At 44.0% G+C, this 19,433-nt stretch overlaps 1 protein-coding gene across 17 annotated transcripts in view; it reads left to right on the top strand.

Annotated features, from left to right (window-relative positions):
* nrxn1a (neurexin 1a) overlaps nucleotides 1-19,021 on the top strand; it is a 61,542-nt gene extending 42,521 nt beyond the window's left edge. For 11 of the 17 annotated variants that reach the window (XM_031844225.1, XM_031844240.1, XM_031844234.1 and 8 more), the window contains 11 exons: nucleotides 2,307-2,429; nucleotides 2,833-3,214; nucleotides 3,593-3,783; nucleotides 4,578-4,751; nucleotides 6,008-6,127; nucleotides 6,872-7,053; nucleotides 7,828-7,999; nucleotides 8,972-9,061; nucleotides 10,138-10,448; nucleotides 15,486-15,564; nucleotides 16,275-19,021. In XM_031844225.1, the coding sequence (XP_031700085.1) occupies nucleotides 2,307-2,429; nucleotides 2,833-3,214; nucleotides 3,593-3,783; nucleotides 4,578-4,751; nucleotides 6,008-6,127; nucleotides 6,872-7,053; nucleotides 7,828-7,999; nucleotides 8,972-9,061; nucleotides 10,138-10,448; nucleotides 15,486-15,564; nucleotides 16,275-16,576 (2,126 nt within the window). In that variant the 3' untranslated portion in view covers nucleotides 16,577-19,021. The remainder of the gene's footprint in view (nucleotides 1-2,306; nucleotides 2,430-2,832; nucleotides 3,215-3,592; nucleotides 3,784-4,577; nucleotides 4,752-6,007; nucleotides 6,128-6,871; nucleotides 7,054-7,827; nucleotides 8,000-8,971; nucleotides 9,062-10,137; nucleotides 10,449-15,485; nucleotides 15,565-16,274) is intronic. The other 6 variants (XM_031844239.1, XM_031844241.1, XM_031844238.1 and 3 more) reach the window with 1 other exon arrangement.
* Nucleotides 19,022-19,433: the final 412 nt, after the last annotated feature.

The raw sequence follows: 19,433 nt of genomic DNA, 5'->3' as shown, positions 1-19,433 counted from the left end.
GAGGGATTTTTGGGAAGTGTTTCATTCAGCGTGTTTAGTGTGTGCTTGCCTACGAGTGCCTTTGCATTCTGTCTGTTCTGTGCCCCATCTACATGTGTGTGTTTTCTGGGGTGTTATCCTGTGTGTGAGCGTGTGTGTGTGTGTGTGTGTGATTATGTTCATGCTGCTGTGAGTGAAGCTGAATCCCTGATGAAGTTTAATTCCCTCACGTGGAGTTTCTCTCTGTCACGACCATAGAGAAAAGCGAGAGAGAGAGAGAGAGAGAGAGAGAGAGAGAGAGAGAGAGAGACGACTGCTCTGTGATGGCAAAGAGGTGGTGAAATGGACGACTGCAGTTGCCATAGAAACCCTATTAGCCACACAGGGCTGTTGCTATCCCGCATGTCTGTCGGCCAATTTTAGACCGGTTGTCTCAATGAACGTTTAAGTAGGCAGCCACTTTTCTGGCACACCGTGTGCATACAATAAATTATACATCTGATATTCGAGGGGGAAGAAAAAAAAATGATTTAACAGCCAGGCGCTACTGAAATAGTCCACTCAGCAGTCAAATAAAAGCCTCGGCATGGGAGAGATTTCAGGCTTATCCAGCAGGAAAGCCATTTGTTATTTGGAGCTAATGAAATATGAAACGCTTTGTTTTCATTATCCTGCTCTTATAATATATACTAGCTTGTGTCATCATTTGATTTGAATTCTATTTCCATTGTAACAAACGGTCCATTCTGTTTGATTTGTCTCGCCTCGTTGTCTGTTGGCTTGAACAGCGGAGAGCGCAGACTGTCTGCTGACCGCCATAGCGATCGCTAGTAGCTCTACTTTAAACCGAGCTCACCCTGCTGCTGAACGCACTCTTAGCACTGACCCAAAATAGGTGCTTGTGTGTGAGTGTGTGTGTGTGTGTTGGTTGGCGTGTATATTTGTGCCTTCCCAGGTTGACACAGATCACTGCCTCACTCTCACCACGGTCTACTCGTTCTTTGAGTATTTGGTTACGTATGAAAAAACACACACACATCAACTCACACATACATGCACATATTCTCTCCTTCGCTCAGCGTTAGGCAGTGATCCATGGTAACAGGATGAGATGCTCATGCCCAGAGCACAGCTGAGTCTCCTCAGGGGAACCCTGTGTCCTCTCCTAACGCACAACACACACTATTTTAGCTTTGCAGCCACACACTCACACACACATGCATTTAACACTGCCATTTTGCCATTTTGAGTGACTTTTCATATTATATTTGCGGGTCAGCATGCCTCCCTCTCTTTCTCTAACTCTCTACCTGTGTGTGTGTGTGTCTGCCTGTCTGCCTGCCTGCATGCCTCCATGAGTGATGTAGGCATTCCTGACATTTTCAGCAGCAGAATCCGTTCGGGTCAGTTTACTTCTCACCTCCCCCATCATTACCACCCATAGGTCACTGTGAGCAGACTCACTCAAACCAACTGGGCTTGGCGGAGGAAGGGGAATGTGTGCGTGTGTGTTTAAGGTTGGTGGGGTGCTTGTAGTGGGTAGGAGCAAGGGGACGCTGAGGTTTTGGGAACAGTCAGTGTGTCAAATGTGTGCAGTCAACTATGTGAGGATCTGAGCTGGTATACATGCAGAGAGAGAGAGAGACATCATAGGAGGACATGATCTTTCATTCTGCTGCACATCAGCACCTTGGAGAGCTCTCTGAGATGTTCCAATGTGTGTCTAGTGCCACCATGAGGCTGGTCGCAGGATTGCGCTCTAGTGGAAAATAAAGAAATGAACCTGCATGTAGACGCAGGCTGATATTCTGTATATGTTAGATGTGCGGGGGCTGTTGAGGAATCAAGGGGGTGCGAATGTTCTGTCTGTTCATGTGTGGGTAGTAGGTGGTCATCATGGCAGTGCGATCCGTCCACAGATGGGTTGTCTCAGCGTGGGCCTGTTGTGACTCACAGTCTCCATCTTAGGAACCCATGGCATCCATTTACGTTAATCTTTCTGTTTATCTGTCTGTTTTTCGTCACATCATTCGTCTCGCTGGCGTATCTGCAAAGTGACCTGTCTGTCTATCTGTGGAGAGAGTGCATTGACATGGAGGTGTTTGTCTCCCCAGGATATGTATGGTTCCCCCTTCCCTCTGCTATTTACCTCCATGCCCTCACTCTCTGTCCTTAAATTTTAATTCAACCTGCCTGGCTTCTTCTTCTTCTTCTTCTTCTCTTTTTCTATCTCTGTCTCTGGATTTCTATCTCCCCTGTCTCTCTCTCTATCTGTGTCTCTCTGCCTCTCTGTGCATTATGTTAATGGTGCTCTGGGCTATGTGTAGGTAAAGGCCCAGAGACCATCTTTGCGGGGTCGGGCCTCAATGATAATGAGTGGCACACTGTGAGGGTAGTCCGGCGTGGCAAGGGCCTCAAACTCACCGTGGACGACCTGCAGCCTGTTGAAGGTAATCACAGCAGCATTACCTTTACCTCTTCAAGCTGTTTGAGTCTGTGTGTAGGCATCTTTGTGGAAATATTTTGTACGATAAACTGCTGGTTGATTGTCTTTTTTTGATTTAATGCTATAAGACCAACATTAAGGGTTTTATTTCTTTTTTAGAGAACATCTGTGCCTGTGTAAGTGAAAATAATCATTCTGAATTATGACTGTAAACATAACTTTACAGCGCTAGTATTTAGTAGTCTTATTTATAGTGTTAGCGTCTGTTACATCTATTTCTAGCAGTCTGTCAGTGTTTGTTCAAGTGTTGGAATAAGCATTAGGATTAGTATTAGGATCAGTTTTAGTTTTAGTTTGAACAGTTCCACTTGAAGCCCTCACCTTTGAAGTTTACCCCCCGCCACCAGGTCAGATGGCGGGCGACCACACCCAGTTGGAGTTCCACAATGTGGAGACGGGTATTGTGACGGAGAAGCGCTTCATGCCTGCCGTGCCCTCGAATTTCATCGGCCACCTTCAGGGCCTGACGCTGAACGGCATGCCTTACATCGACCTCTGCAAGAACGGCGACATCGACTACTGCGAGCTCAACGCCGTTATCGGCTATAAGAGCATCGTGGCCGACCCCGTCACGTTCCGCTCGCGCTCCAGTTTCGTCACGCTGCCCACGCTGCAGGCCTACTACTCCATGCATCTCTTCATGCAGTTCAAGACGACGTCCCCCGACGGTCTCGTTCTCTACAACAGGGGAGACGGCAATGACTTCATAGTGGTAGAGCTGGTTAAAGGGTGAGCTGGGCAATGTGTGGTATTTACATTACACGAGTCAGTGCAAAGTCTTTAAAGGGGAATTAATTAATATGCGGTTTAAATATGTCTTTATGGTTATATCTGTCTTGCATAAATGCATGTGCATGTTCAATGTAGCCTGGGATTTACAATGAACATTGTCCTTGATGAATAAAAAGAGAAAATTCTTGAGGCTGAAATATCAAATATAAAAAATGCACGAGTCAAGCAGCTTTTTTTCTACTCTTGTAATTATGTTTCTAGAAGACAGATTATAATACCCTGAAGTATTTGACCCTATGTTGTTCTTCATCATGAATAAGATTAATTTGCCCTTTTCTCCTCCTCATTACGTTCCTTTCCTTGTTCCTTTTCTAGCTACCTACACTACATCTCGGACCTGGGCAATGGTGCACACCTGATCAAGGGCAACTCTAACAGTCCCCTAAATGACAACCACTGGCACAACGTGCACATATCCAGAGACACTAACAATCTCCACACAGTCAAGATTGACACCAAAGTCACCACGCAGACCACCATGGGCGCCAAGAACCTCGACCTAAAGGGTATGCACAAAAATACAAGCAGTGATACCTCAGTTACAGTAGCTTATAAGTATGTATACATATACTGATTACGCTGAAACGATTGATAGAAAAATTCAACATTTTGGGAAATAAGCTTAAAGAGAGTCAGATGGGAAGATTGATACTACTCTCATGTCCGTATAATAAATGAAAATGAAGCCACCAGCACCTCAGAGCAAGCTCACTAATTAACAGGTTAAATATTGTATGAGTTCTGTGCTGCTGTATTTCTTGGCCAGTGAACTAAAGAGGTGCTGTCTGTCTGACATTCAGACGGAGCCAGGCTCGCTGTTTCCCTCTTTTTCCAGTCTTCGTGCTAAGCTAAGCTAACCGTCCCCTGGGGGTACAGACATGAGAGTGGTGTCAATTTTCTAATCAAACACTCAGTAAGAAAGCGAATAAGTGTGTTTCCCAAAATGTCAAATTGTTCCATGGCCAACAATTTACATAATCGATACACTTTTTTTAATTTATCAAAAAACAACAAAAACATATTCTTTGGGTCCAGCTTTAAAAATCTGAATGTTTTTCAGCTTTTCCTCTTTTATTTATCAGTGTTAATTGAATATATTTGGGTTCGGGGTTGTTGGTCGAACAAAACAATCAATTGAAAGACCCTATTCAATATTTTTTAACCTTTTAATGAATAAATGAATCACAAAAATAATGTCTTTAACAATCAATGATGAAAATCATTATTTGCAGCATTGCCACTTTACACAGCATTGTGACTGCTTCACGAAGCTGCCATTCATTGTGTTGCTCCTCGTCAGGTGACCTGTATATCGGGGGCGTCTCCAAAGAGATGTACCGAGACCTTCCGAAGCTGGTCCACTCCCGCGAGGGATTTCAGGGTTGCCTAGCAACAGTTGATCTAAATGGCCGGCTCCCTGACCTTTTGGCTGATGCACTGGCGACCATGGGACAAGTAGAGAGAGGCTGTGAAGGTGAGGTGCAAACACGGACGAAAACACACCAGTAGATCTGCTCCGGTCCCGTGTCCCTACTGCTTTTTCTTTCAGTTTTCATTCAACTCATGCTCTCTGTTATTAGGATAACCCACTAACCCAGCTTCTGGTCTATTAGATGTAAAGTTGACTCTCTTTCTTCTCATCTCCTCCTCGATCTTTCTGCACATTGTGTTTTCTCTCTCCTTCTCCCTCTCTCTGTTCCACTCTTTCAGCAGTTCACAGGCATCTGTGTGCATTGACTAACCATCTAACTTAATTTGCTTGTTTGCTTTTTTGTTTGGCCGACAAAAGTTACATTGATGAAAGCTGACTTGCAAGGTATATCGCTTTGTGTGCGCATGTGAGACACGTGTCTGAGGGTGTGGACAAGTGTGTGAATGCGTGTGTGTGGGTGTGTATGTAGGTATGCGTGTGTTGAAACTACCCAGTGGTGTCCAGTGTTGTGTGGATCCCAGTGATCCAGAGTCAAAGGTCAGAGGTGACCTGTCCTCTCCTAGCCACCATAGTGACTTCATCACAGTAGTGACATCACCACCGCTTGACTTGAGTTGACCACAGCTCCACCACCCGGGTTGCCTAGCAGCATGCTCTCTAACCCCTCCTACTGACTCCCATCCTAAACTTCAATACTCCACTTGTGAATCCTTTCACACCCTTTTCTCCACGCCTCGTGCCAGAAGTGCAACGAAGGAGATTTGAGTTCGGAGCTTTGACATTTTCCTCCTATGCGGTTTTAGCACGAGGCGGGGAGCGAACGGCGACAGACTGCTGATGAACGAGTATTGAGATGAAGGCCTGTAAACATAACTCTGCCCTCTTATGTTTAAACTCCTCCTCCTGTCCTTGCCCCATTCATCTAGCCTCACCACCTGCATGCTCTCCACAGTTTGCTCTTTTAACCTCATGACACAGATTTCCAGTTTAGTTTTTAGCTCAGTTTATATTCATAATCCAGCATCTCCTGTTAGCGTAAAGAATGGGAGCCTATCCACAATATCCTAGTCTCACAATGATTTTCTACTAATACTACTAATCATAACATCATCGCAGTCTACCGGGCCTTTTCAAAATGCAAAATACTTCAAGGAAATGTGGTCTAAAAACACCCAAAGTATACTGACATACTGTTGTGAAAACACTGGGCTCCAGACAAAGTCAAAAAAGTATGTCTGCTTATCTTCTCCTAACTTCCCCCCCCCCCACCACCACCACCACCACCTCTCTCACTGCAGGTCCCAGCACTACATGTCAAGAAGACTCATGCTCAAATCAGGGAGTTTGTTTGCAGCAGTGGGAAGGCTTCACCTGTGACTGCAGCATGACGTCGTATGCTGGTCCACTATGCAATGACGGTGAGTCTTTGCGTTTCAGTTTCTCTCACAGAAAAATATCATAGAGCAGTCAGGTTTAAAAGTGCATTTGTAGACGCTATGTGTCGACTTCTCTCTGTCAACCCTTGTTCCTTAGGCTAACCTTCTCTAAACTGTAGAAAACACTCCCTGGTGTATATAACTGCACTAAACTGTTGCACTTGGACGATTTGGTTTCAAACACTCAATCAAAGCATTGTTGTGTGCATTTTATCAGAGCTGCCAGGTGAGGGCACTGTCAACTGTTGATTCTGAAGTGGGACAAAAATACCACCTGCTCAATGTCTAGTTTGATTCTTCCAATTCTCTTCAATAATGTCCTCTTTACATTTTTAACTAATTATCCTCAGCAGCCTTACAAGAAGATACTTGACGATTTTTTTTATTCATCATGCAGCGAGTCCAACAATTGTATGCAGCAGTCTTCATGAGACAGTTATTGCAGTCAGCCTCCTGCAGTAATGTTGAGAAGTAGTTTGGGAAATACAGTTTTTATTTTCCAATTTTAGCGTGTAGGAGGAACAAGCTAAATGTAAAAGGTCAGTCAACTGTGACATTTATGAGTTTTTAATATTATTTTCCAGTATGCCCCTTATATATTAAACATTTAACAGAAAAATAGGCCTATAGGTGCAATCTGCAGTACGTAACCTCTGATGATAGATAGCACTGTTTATGGCATATAGACTGCTTGTAATTAAAAAAAATGTTATATGTGTGGGCCAGCTGGGACCACTTATATCTTTGGCCGTGATGGAGGCGTGGTGGTTTACACGTGGCCTCCTAATGAACGCCCCAGCACCAGGGCAGACCGGCTTGCCCTCGGGTTCAGCACCCAACAGAAACACGCCATTCTGCTCCGGGTGGACAGCGCGTCTGGCCTGGGTGACTACCTTCAGCTGCAGATAGTAAGTAAACACATGTGCATTCAAAAACTAGACCAAAGAAAATGTGATTTTTCATATTTATGAATCATTTAAGTTATTTTACATATTGCTCTTCCTTGAGGAATTAATATGTTCAATGCATACATTGGCATATTCTTCTCTAACAGAGAGACCTGGCCAAAATAGCAACATAAAGAAGATAAAAGAGTAATGGTACTCTACTGAATGAAAAAAAAGGGTGCAAAATGATGCAGCAAAACCAGAGATATCATCCTTTTTATATTATGCATCATACTTCCTTTTCAAAACCTGGTGCCTACGTTACCAACAATGCAACACAACAGCAGACAGGAGATTCAGGTGTGCTATGCTAGTAGTGGTTATTTTAGCCTTTAACCACTAGCCTCAAGCAGAGATGAAGAACAGGTTACAGACGTCCGGTAAGCTCCCTTCTTTCTAACTCCACACCCCCAGATTTGTTTTTGTTTTCCATCTGTTGATGACACATTTGCCATCACTTGAGGAAATGTATCAGATTTCATGCAGCTCCCTCTGGAGCCACAAAAGGCTTTATACAATGTGTTTACACATGCAGTAGTACTCTCAAACTCCTGTGAACAGACTTTGAGTTGGTGGAGAACATAAGAAAGGTCTCATGGTAACACAAATTATTAGGCATTAAGAACAATAACCTAGGGCCTGAAAAACAAAGAAAGAAATGATATCCTTACAATTTTATAAAAATATCTCATGAGGCATTTCTGTACTCCTCCTCCTCCTCCTCCTCCTCCTCAGGATAAAGGCAACATTAGAGTAGTGTTTAACGTTGGCACTGATGACATCAACATCGAGGAGAGCTCCAAGTTTGTCAACGATGGAAAGTACCACATAATTCGGTTCACCCGCAGCGGAGGCAATGCAACCCTCCAACTGGACGACCTGCCGGTCATAGAGCGCTATCCCTCAGGTAGGCCCTGCCCCCCCCCCCCCCACATAAGCCCAACACTTCGACCCTCTACAGCACTGCCTGTCCTGGGACAGAGTTAACTACGCCTTAGTCCAAATCAACCCAGCTCCTGATTGGTGAATCACATCAGTGTTTCTATCAATGTTTCTATTTAAACATCAAGGTTGAGAAATTTAATTGCAAGCTTTGTTTTATGTTATTGTGTTTGAAATGAAATATGTGTGATCTGATATGAAACATGACTTTTTAAACCATAAAAAGAGACAGTTATTACAATAGCTTGTATATTAGCCAGCTATGTCATGTTAGGCCTGTTAAATAGTGTTAAAGGTAATTTATGAAAATATTCAATTCAGGTGTCAGTTGTTTTTCTCACCGTAAAAGAAAATAATAACAGTTGGTGCATTCTTGGTCAAATAATAATTAAAAAAACATGTCATATGTTGAGTTAAATGTTTAACTAGAGAGGAAAAAATAAGAAAAAGAAAAAAGTGTATTTTGTTGAACATAGTTTTTGTTTTTATATTTGTTGTTTTTTTATATTTAAAGTGGTAATCTTAGGTAGTAGTCTTTAACACAATGAGGTCCAGGCTTTAGATAGCTGATAGTTAAAATGCTAAATGCTAGTTGTTGTGAGGTGTGTGTGAGGCTTCTTCCTGTCTGTAACTCTAAACCCAGTCAGTTATATAGACAGTATGTGGCAGCTGTAACATTATTTCCCTGTGCTCTTGCAGATGTTAACCCCTGAAATGTCTCTTTAAATTAAACCCAATGAACAGAGAGTAAGAGTCCGCTCACTGGAAACATAGTGAATTCAACTCCTCTTCTCTGAGCACATCAAGCTTAACGCAGTGACATGCTGACAATGAGCAGACCATTACTTTCTTTTCATTGCTGTTCTTTTTGTATCCAGCTCCTGTACCACGTTTGGATGTGCGTAATTACTACTGTGTTTTCATCTCTAAATTAAAGGCAACATTGATAACGAGCGCCTGGCCATCGCCAGACAGCGAATCCCCTATCGGCTCGGTCGAGTAGTTGACGATTGGCTACTCGACAAAGGTAAAAACCCTGATTAAAATTCCTTAAAACTTTGAGCTTAAAAAATACAATTTGAAGACAGCTGAATATACTATATTGTGCACCATCAACTAACATCTAAAAATAAATCCATAACTAAGTATTTAAAAGTTGGACAGCTGTAGTGTGTAATACTGTGTAAACTGTAGTGCCTGTGAACGTATCTTGTTAGTGTGTATCTGATAATATCAGGTTAAAGGGACGATGGAGAGATTTAAATGTGAATAAATCAGAAAATAGTATGATAAAAAGATGCTTTATTAAGACTGGTAAATAATTGTGTTTATTATCAAAATTGTAAACGATAAAGCATTCATTAAAGATTATATGTTGACAAACTATTTTGTAATCCAATTAAAGTACAAGCAAAAAGTATTGTGACATGGAATAATTATGTAAATTTGAAATGACTAATAGAGCAATGCTTTTTGAAAAAAAAGAATGTAAAAGTTTTCCTCCTAAACTTCAGCAGAGGTCCTTAAATTAGCCTCTAGTCCCTTTAACAGTGAGCAGTGCTAGAACTTATAACCTGTGCATGCTTCATAGGGCTGTTACAACAGTTCCCTAGATCTCTGTCTGTTGCTCCTTCAAATACAGCCATCACCATTGCAACCATCTGTCAGCCCCATCTTCTCAGGACCCACTGACTCCTCTCATCTGCTGCCTCTTCCTCCTCCTTCTGTTCTTTGCCTCTTCATCCTCCTCCTCCTCCTCCTCGACTTCTCAGTCTCTTCACCCCCACTCTTTCCTCCTCTTCCTCTTATTCTCTGTTTTCCGTTCCCACTCTTATCTCTCACAGTCTCAGCTCTTCTCCACGGTTCTCCACGGCTTCGATTTGCTCTGCCATGCTTAATCTATCCCATACTCTCACCATGGCTTGGGGGTGGTGGATTGTGTAACACTCAAACACTGTTGTGTGTGTGTGTATGCACGTATGTGACCGCCGGTATGTATGTGTGTGTGACTGTATTTGCGTGTGTCTGTCCACCTTCCCTCCTGGTGTGCCTCTGTGTGTCTGGTGCGTGTTTGTGCGTATGTGTGCGCCTGTGTCCGTGTAGGTCGCCAGCTGACCATCTTCAACAGCCAGACGACGGTGCGTGTCGGGGGAGTCGAGCGAAGTGCAGGCATGTTCCAGGGCCAGCTGTCTGGACTCTACTACAATGGCCTCCGCATCCTCAACATGGCCGCCGAGGGGCATCCGCACATCAAAGTGGACGGCAGCGCGCGACTGGTCGGCGACATGCCGTCCTCCTCCATCACCCCGCAGTCCAGCGCTGCAGCTGGAGGCAACCGCTCTGACTCCGCCCCCTCCATGAATGACATCACGACCACCACGGCCACCAACAGGAAGCAGGGCGCCACACAGCAGGTCAGAGCACGATCACATATTTAACTTGTGTGTGGAAAACTCACTTAATCCCTTAGTGTGTGGTCCTTCTGTGTAATTCCTCATCTTGAACATATATGTCATATTAGCCCACTTTCAGCATTCTTTGGTGTGACAATTCATAATTAAAAAGTGTTAATTTGCTTTGATAAGTTTCTTTTCAAACTCAGTAAGAGGATTAGCAAGCACATCGCCCACTGATCAAGGACTAGAGGATAGCGAGATATGTCAGAAGGAGTGGGATTGTTTTTTATACTCCACTCAAGGCAAGGATATTTTATTCATACTGCACATTTCGTACAAAGCAGTTTTACATAAGGTCTTGAAGTTAAGAAGACATCAAAGACACATTTTGAAGAAATCAAAAACAAATAAGGTAGTTCAGGATCTAAGCGTAATGATGAATGCTGAAGATGCATCCAAAGAAATAGGAGAACATAAAGGGGTTTTTCAGGCATTTTAACCTTTATTAGATAGTACACAGTGGAAAGCTGACAGGAGATGAAGAGGCATCAAAGAGATGTGATGACATGCAACAAAGGTCCACAGCCAGACCGCGGTCTTCTATCATCTGTAAGTTAGCTCCAGCTCTTTGGAGCTTTTGGAACTAAATAAGGCTTTGGTCACTGATTTACAAACATGAAATGAAACACCATGTATCTGAAGAGTCTACATATTACTGTGATTTCTCTGTTGCAGTAATATATGCAACATGTTTGTTGTTTCTTTCTGATTAATGATTAATAGTGTTTTATATTTGCTCGGTATCGTCATCTTTATCAAAAGTAACATGCTAATAAATAAGATGGAGCCAGAACCCTTTCATCATTAAAGGCTCACGTACACATTCTCATGAGTGGATTAGATGGCACATTTTCAAGTAAGTGGTCCCCACCCACTAAATTACAGGAGGAGAAATGATTGTGTTAATGGAGGCTGTAATAGCTTTTCCATAATATGCATCTAAACTGATGCAAATGGGCCTCTGCTATAGAAACACATAACTGTTGTTTTGAGGCATATTTATAGTGGATGCAGCTAATGTCAGAGGAAACATTATCAGCAGGTACACCAAAGACTCTTCAGCTCTTTTGTTCAGATCACTAGTGTGATGTTGTCAGGCTCTTTGTGGGCGTCTGTGTGTGCTGCAGTTCTTCTTCTGTGTTATAAAACTGTGCCGCACTGAAAAAGACTTTGATACAAGTTGCCATGGAGATGGTGAGCCCCACTATACCCGCTGCTTGCTTTCTCTCTCCCTCATCCAGGCTCCCATAGAGAATAGCTCCTCTGTGTATATAAACCACCAGCTGTTTCAGGCATAAATAATAGAATGCAGAGAGCTGTGAGCTGAGCCTCAGGCATCAATAATGGATGTGAGAGCTGGAGGGATAGCGGCGCAGAGTGACAGCGTTGTCACAAGGGCTTGGCTTTACACTTCACCTCTCAATCTCTCTCCCTGTTTGTGTGTGTGTGTGTGTGTGTGTGTGTGTGTGTGTGTGTGTGTGTGTGTGTGTATTCCTGCTCTTGTGATATGCTGATGTAAGTGCTAAATCTGGGATGAGTTAGAGATGTGCACCGGAGTCAATATCACTGTATGAGAACTAGGTCAGACCCAGTATATGCTCAGTGTGATGCAGTGTGCTTATCTATGGAAGTCAAATCACTCCTGCTGGCCCCCAAACTTTGTGTGTGTGTGTGTGTGTGTGTGTGTGTGTGTGCGTGTGCGTGTGTGTGTTGGTCTTGTTTAAGAATAATCTACAGCCTCTCCATTGAGGCTGCCTTGTGTTGCCTGGCAACCAACCTGGCCTTAACCAGCACACACACACATAATGTGAACACAGGCTGCACACACACACACAAACACTCAGGTGGATTGAGAACAATATGCTTGAATTGCACCACATTGCATCACAGGAGGGGCAGTGAGAGATGTCTTCCAAAGGTGCTTCGGGTCCGAGGGTGTGTTTTAAAGTGCCCCGCCCCCATGGGTTCACTCTTACTGACAGTACTTTGTGCAGTAAGAATGTGTTATGTGCCTCCTCCTGAAGTCCACTGTTGTTTTTTTCTTTTGCATGTTGAAAAATAAAAGGGATTAATAATGCATGACAGCTGAGCACCAGCGAGAGAGATTGTGTGAGAATGTGTGAGTGTTTATGCTAGAGGCTGCTCTGAGTCACAGAGTCGAGTTTTTGGTTTTTTGATCTTCGGTGTCTGTCTGTGGATGTGTGCGCTCGTGTGTGTGTGTGTACCTGTGCTCGACGGGAAGACTGATAGAAGAAACCTGAGGCTCAGAGCGCCGCCCGATTGGCTATCAGGAGTCAGCTGACCCAGACACTTCTACGAGCTCTCTGAACACTTAATGCTCATTCGCTCCCATCCTCCCTCCCTGTCTGGTTTTTTTTCCTCGCTACCTTGTTCACATCTTTTCCTCCCTCTTACTTTTCTTCTGCGCGCTATCCATCTTCTGGAGATTCTTTCTCCTTCCTCCTTCGCTCACTTTCCACTTTTCCTTTCTTCTCAATCTCCTTTGCGCTCTCTCTCCCTCCATAGCTTTTCCATATTTACCCCTCCCTTCTTTCCCCGCTACCTTGTTCACATCTTTTCCCTATCTCACCATCTGCAGTAGTGGAGCTAGCTTCTCTCCTCTCTCGCCAGGATCTCTTCATTAGCCTGCCAACTTCAGCCTGATTTGGTGTATGCTTCGTGTGCCTGTGTAGATGTGTCTCAATAGCAAAGGAGCAATGGATCGTGTTTGGCTATCATAGAGCTTGCGTGTGTACATGTGTGTTTGATTTCCAGTTGTGAAAGTAACTGACAAGCTGTTGAATCTCCTGCAAGAGTGTGTGAGGACAGAGGGCAGCTACTATGTGTGAACTAGGCAGTCAGGGAGGCATGGACGGTCGTTGGCACTGTTCGGCTGCTCAGGTAGAGATTTTACTCTTTCAGCATGCAGATATCCTTCTCTTCATGCTCTCTCTCTCTTCCCTTTCTCTTCCCTTTTGTGTCTCTTTTATCCCCTCCTATCGTTGTGCATCTGTGTCCATCATTATGTCCGCATGCTCTATTGATAGACTTTGAAAAGATGGGGGCAAAGAGGGAGGGACGGAGGGAGGGTGAGACGGAGGGGCGGGGGTCTCTTGGACATATCTCTTTAGTGCATCTTCTATACACTTCTGTGGGTTATTGATGTGATTTAAGTTGTGTCTGGCATGTCTCTAGTTTTCCTTGTGTGCATTGTCTACCATGTGATAGGTGGATCAATATTCCAATTGACACCTTGCCGGTTGAATGGGGTGGTCAGCTGACGAGGGGAGGTGGGAGGGGCATTGTTAAATGTACTTGTCGGCTTTGGTTTTACTGAAATTTAGGATTCAAAACAGGCTCCCGTGGAGGGCACATATAGGTGTCTTTTGGATCAATAATCAAGCATGGTGGCACAACATTGATCAGTGACAGACAGGGGTGATGTGTTTCCTACTGGCTGATTGGTTGTTGTGCTCTTTGGATCCTGGCAAAGGCACAGAGGTTTATTGACTGGCTGGATTCCAGAGGCTAAGCTCACCCTAGCAGCATTTGACAGCCCAGTGGGCAGAACTGATTGGAAAGGCAGCGGAGGAAAGAGACAGAGTCAAGCATCAATAACTTAATATATGTTTCAGGCCAAACTAAACCGACTTGCCAGTGCGGGCTTTTTCAGATGAATGAACTCAGTGCTTGCTTTCTCTAACCTTATGTAATATGTTCTTACAAAGGCGAGGAGGCAAAGAAATAAAGGAACCAAGGATAAAAAAAAAGCTTAATGAATTTCAGCTTGTAGGTTTTTAGCTAAGACATCATGGAGCACTTAGTACTTTCATTTGGTTCAGATTCTGTTCTGGGCTGGTTGTAATCTGCATCGAGAGCTCATCTCTTTTATAGCTCTGCAGCTCTCTCTCCTCTCTCCTTTATTCTGTGGGTTTCTAGCATCTACTGCAATGCATCACAATCCAATTTTAATTTAGTACTGGCACTGAGCGCCCAGTGTGGTTAAAAAACACACACATATTCACATATCTCACGCCGAAGCGTCAGGGCGGGCGATATTTAACAGTATAGTTCATGAATATGCGGGCACATTAGCAAGGTGTTGAGTAAAGACCGCAGCACTTTGAAGTCCTCCTCCTCCTCCTCCTCCTATCCTGTCTTCTCTTATCTCTCTTTCTCCCATATTCCCCTGAAATTCCTTTTATCCATCAATCTATCTTTCACTGCCCCCCCTCTCCTCATACCACTGGCTGGAATGGCAAATCAATGCACAGGTCCCCACTGAGAGTGCATACTCCTTTTTTTTATTCCCCATCATTTTTAACAGCTTGAACTTAGAGTTGCCATGGCAACAGGAGGAGCAAGGATGGATAGGAAAAAGGGCGCCTTTCCCATCGAGAGGGAGCGAGGCGCGGACGATACGCGATTGTTGAGATATCACTCGGTTGATGTAGGTTAGAGTGCGAACGTAAGTGGGTTATTGACATGGTGCTTGTGGAGAGGTGTTAAATAAAGGAGATTTAAATGAAGCGCATGACTGGAATATTTAATGGAAATAAAGAATGTGGATTTATTCCTCTCTTTGGCTTCACGTTGCGCATTCTCCATGCTCACATGAACATTAGCCAATATCAGATGGAGAGAGCAGAACAGAGGGAAGCGGAGAGGTGTGGGAGATGGAAAGGCCAGAAGAGAAAAAAGAGGGGGAGGGTCAAGCGAGGAGAAGATGATAACTGACTGTCCCCCTGTGACTTTAAACAGAATTCAATGATTCTCTCCTCCCTCCTCTTTTCTTCTTCTCTCCGTGGTACGCCTGCCGTTGCCGGGGGCCGTAACAGCCAAAGTGTTTGTGGCAAACTGGAAAACGAGTGGGCGATGCATTGGTGCTGTGTGCTCACACATGTAGAAAATAAACAGAAGGGGTGTGGAGCACAGGCTGAAGACTTTGTGTCTGTGTACGTGTGTTCATGTTCCCACTGTTTCCTCTCTCCGTAGTCGGCAGACGACCTGCTGGTGGCGTCCGCTGAGTGTCCCAGCGATGACGAAGACATTGACCCCTGTGACCCCAGTTCAGGTGAGACTACCCCTCCCGCACAAACACTCACATCACACCGCCTCTTTGAAGGTTTTTTTTCCCTTCATGTGTTCACCACAATCCCTAACGCCCATTTTTTTCCTGCCGCTTGGTCGCTCGCAAAAATGAATTTTTCATTTCCACTTAGGTTTTTGCCTCTGGGCATCACCTAACACTCTCCATCCACTCCCCAATCTTCATCTCCATCTCTTCCTCTGCTTTCACCCTCCCCTCACCTTCCCTTATCCCTTATTTCATCTACTTTTTACAGCAGTTTCTTTCCCTTTTTCCTTTTCCTTTTTTCCCCCTCACTCTACTCCATTCAGTGCGTACAATATTCTTTCACCAATAATCATTTAATATGGTGTCATGCTGTACATCACCACTCTGCAGCCCTCGCTGCCTGTGTATGCCATAAAGTGTCAAATGTAATAAAAGCGAAATAATGTGCACCTGTGCTCTGGCACGTCATCTCAACATGGTGTAATGTAATCTGTTTACACATTATGTGATAATATGCAAATGGCTTTGGCTCTAAGCTGCAGCCTTCCCTTGCCAGCACGTATCATTATGCAAAAAGCGGATCAAATAATTCATCATGATAATACATTGTATCTTCTTGCTCCAGCCCTCCAACCATCACCCTGGCATGTAATACAAATCAATAATGCCGTAAACTGTGATGTAACATGACTTGCCTCCCCTCACAGCCCGCCCTCCCCTGCCGGAGGTGAAGGTGTTCTCAGTTCCATCCGAGGTGGTTCGGGAGAGCAGCAGCACCACGGGTATGGTGGTGGGCATCGTGGCGGCCGCGGCCCTCTGCATCCTCATCCTCCTCTACGCCATGTACAAGTACCGCAACCGCGACGAGGGCTCCTACCACGTGGACGAGAGCCGCAACTACATCAGCAACTCAGCCACACAGCCCAACGGCAGCGCCAAGGACAAGCCGCTGGGGATCGCCAAGATCTCCAAGAACAAGAAGAACAAAGACAAGGAGTACTACGTCTGAGGTCGGAAGACGTCCAACGTGCAGACATATACGCATACACCTTTATATATAACGGTATATGTACATAAATAGATATATTCTCAAAAAAAAAGAAGATACACCCGTACACACTGACATAGACATGCTGATGTTAATGTTTACTCTCCAATAATTACATCTGCACACAAGCTGGCAAGCACAAACATACACACATTCAAGCACACATACATTTAAGCACAAACATACACGCACACACACACACACACGTACAGACTGGCCCAAGGGCATGGACCCTTATTGTACAGTATTTACCAATGAGCAGAGCCTCTGAGAGAGACTTATTTTATGAACATAAACACCATTCCAAATGATAAAAATGCACCAGTTCAACTCCCAGTAAAGAACCATTTTGGAGCCAGCCAGATAAAAAAGACCAGTCACTCCCCCTGCCACAGTGGGACCTCTTGTGTTGGACTCAAAGAGGTCAAGGAAGACTTTTAAGTGAAGCACATGGCAGACTGAGTGTGCTGAGAGAGAGGCCAGCAGAACAAAGATGAAGTAAAAGCGCCAAGACAAGCACTAAGTGTCTCTTCCAAGCTTCTTGGCCTTCCTCTTTGTCAGCAGATGGGACTCGCTGAAGCACCGAGGATGCTGAAGAAACAAGCACACTAGCGGTCCAAGTCTTACCCCAAGCGACGGGGACAGGAAATCAGGGTGTAGCCATAGAGACAGTGACTTACGAGTGAATAGGCAGAGGCATGGCTGGTGCCGTTAACATAATGGATGGGTTGTGGTGCTGATGTTTTTACGGCACCCTGTAAATCACAAAAGGTGGAATCAGTGGAAAAACTGAGAGATATTTTCCTGGACAGGATACTTGAGACTTCAGATGCTACCTACAGGCACCAGTCGCACATGACTGCGGTGTTACACACACATGTACACACACACAGCACACATGCACACACAGAAAAAAATTAAAACAATCTAAACCTGCAGACATACACGTACCTGCAATGCTAAAGACCCACCATATCTTCATAACTGACACTGAAGACTATACAAGAAGACAATGGTGAAAATGACAATGACCATTATGATAATTGTTATTGCAATGATAATGATGACTATGAAGAACATTTGGGCAGAATAGACTCTTTGGGGAAGGGAGGGGGGGGGGGTCTTATTGCACGTGAATTATCTTACTCCGTGTGATTTATACCGCGTTGAAACTCCAGAGGTTACACCGTGATGCACCACCATCATAAACTTACCACCTTGGCTTGAAGTATTCCTAAACACGCACTTCAAAACGGTTTTCAGTCTGTGGGATTCAACCACGATTTAATCTCCGACTCGACTCTCAGTTCAAAATCCTCGTTGACAAAGTGTGACCATCTCGAGTGTGCTGCATGCCTGAGTCTCTGAGCTGTGCTGTGAAGTGGTGGAGTGTCCCACTAATAAGTCCAGAAGTGGTAGGTTTGTGGGAGGAGGAGAGGGGGGGGGTGTTGCGGGTTGCAGTGTAACTCCAGCGCAATGCCTGGATCTGTGCGTCCACCACAGGCCATGTCCTGTTTTCTAGCCTGATGTCTTATAGGCCACGCCCACTATACCTGCTCTAACCAACCACCTTTTTTTAGCAAAAAACAGCCGAGGGAAAAGAATCAAAACAGGACAAAGTAAATGTTACCATGTGTTGCTAATAGATAGAAAAGTCCAGTTCACGATGTCATTGACTATATGACAACCTGAGTTGCTTCAATTTTTATTGGCTCTCCCTTTTCTCTCTTTCTCTTTGTGTCCTTTTGTCTTCATGCTATTAGTTGACTGATTTATCAATGTTCATGACGTGACCAATGCAGGACAGACGGGTGGGTTTCCGATCCGGGCTACAGTGTTATTATCTGTTTTTGGACTTCTGCAGTGTCTGAGCCCTCTATAGCTCAAGAATTGTAGCCCCACGATACATCAATACAAACAGTGCCATGACATGAACCCCTCCAGATCTTCCAAGCAACGTAACCAACCAGACAGATGCATGCAAAATGCTCGAGAGCAAAAAAGGACATAAAAAGGACTTTGTGTGAGATTTCAAAGTATAAAATTAACTTAACATATTCCCTTATTCTCTCCATCCTCAACTGGCCTTGACCTCCTTTTCCTCCCTTCTCTTGTTTTCCCCTCGTTTAGTATGTTTCCCTCTCTGCGCTCCCAGTGCCTCCTTGTCTATCGCTTTCTTTTCCCTCTATCTCTGTTGTGTTGCCATCAGAAACAAAGGAGGAGTCTCAATCAATGGGATTCTACATCTAGGTGTTCATTAACCATGTTTATTTTCTATATGTACAATTTTTCTACAGTATTTTCTTTTATTTTTATTGTTACGGTTCTTTGATGAACATAAAGTGGAAATTTATTATGAAAAATAGTTTTGAAGATTAACGAGTAAATAAAATATTACCCAAGTGAGCCTGGAGTGCGTTTGTGTGTTGGTTTTTGCTCCCATTAACCTGCAGACAGAAATATTGCGTCTCACGTCGGCCATGAGAGCAGATAAGTGGCCGATTAACACAAACTAAAAGCAAATCATATTGTGTTAGGAAGCAGATCTTTAAAGGAATAGTTCAACATTTGCCTTCTGGTGGAGAGTTAAACGAGAATATCAATACCAGTGTCTGTCTGTTAGATACACTGCTGGAAACGGGGACACAGGCAGCTCCTATAAGCTCACTAATTAGCATGTTATACCACGTTTGTTTCATCTGTACAAAAACAGGAGTTGGAAAATTACAATTTGTCATTTTGTCAAGTGTTTACCAGACCATATCGTTTTTACTCCTATGTTGACACCTTTATTCTAAATACTTGTCTTATTGTTGCA

Source organism: Anarrhichthys ocellatus, unplaced genomic scaffold, assembly GCF_004355925.1.
Source record: "Anarrhichthys ocellatus isolate YVR2014 unplaced genomic scaffold, GSC_Weel_1.0 scaffold4, whole genome shotgun sequence".
NCBI lineage: Eukaryota > Metazoa > Chordata > Actinopteri > Perciformes > Anarhichadidae > Anarrhichthys > Anarrhichthys ocellatus.
Note: the sequence above shows the minus strand (reverse complement) of the source record. Positions and strands in the feature narration are given on the sequence as shown.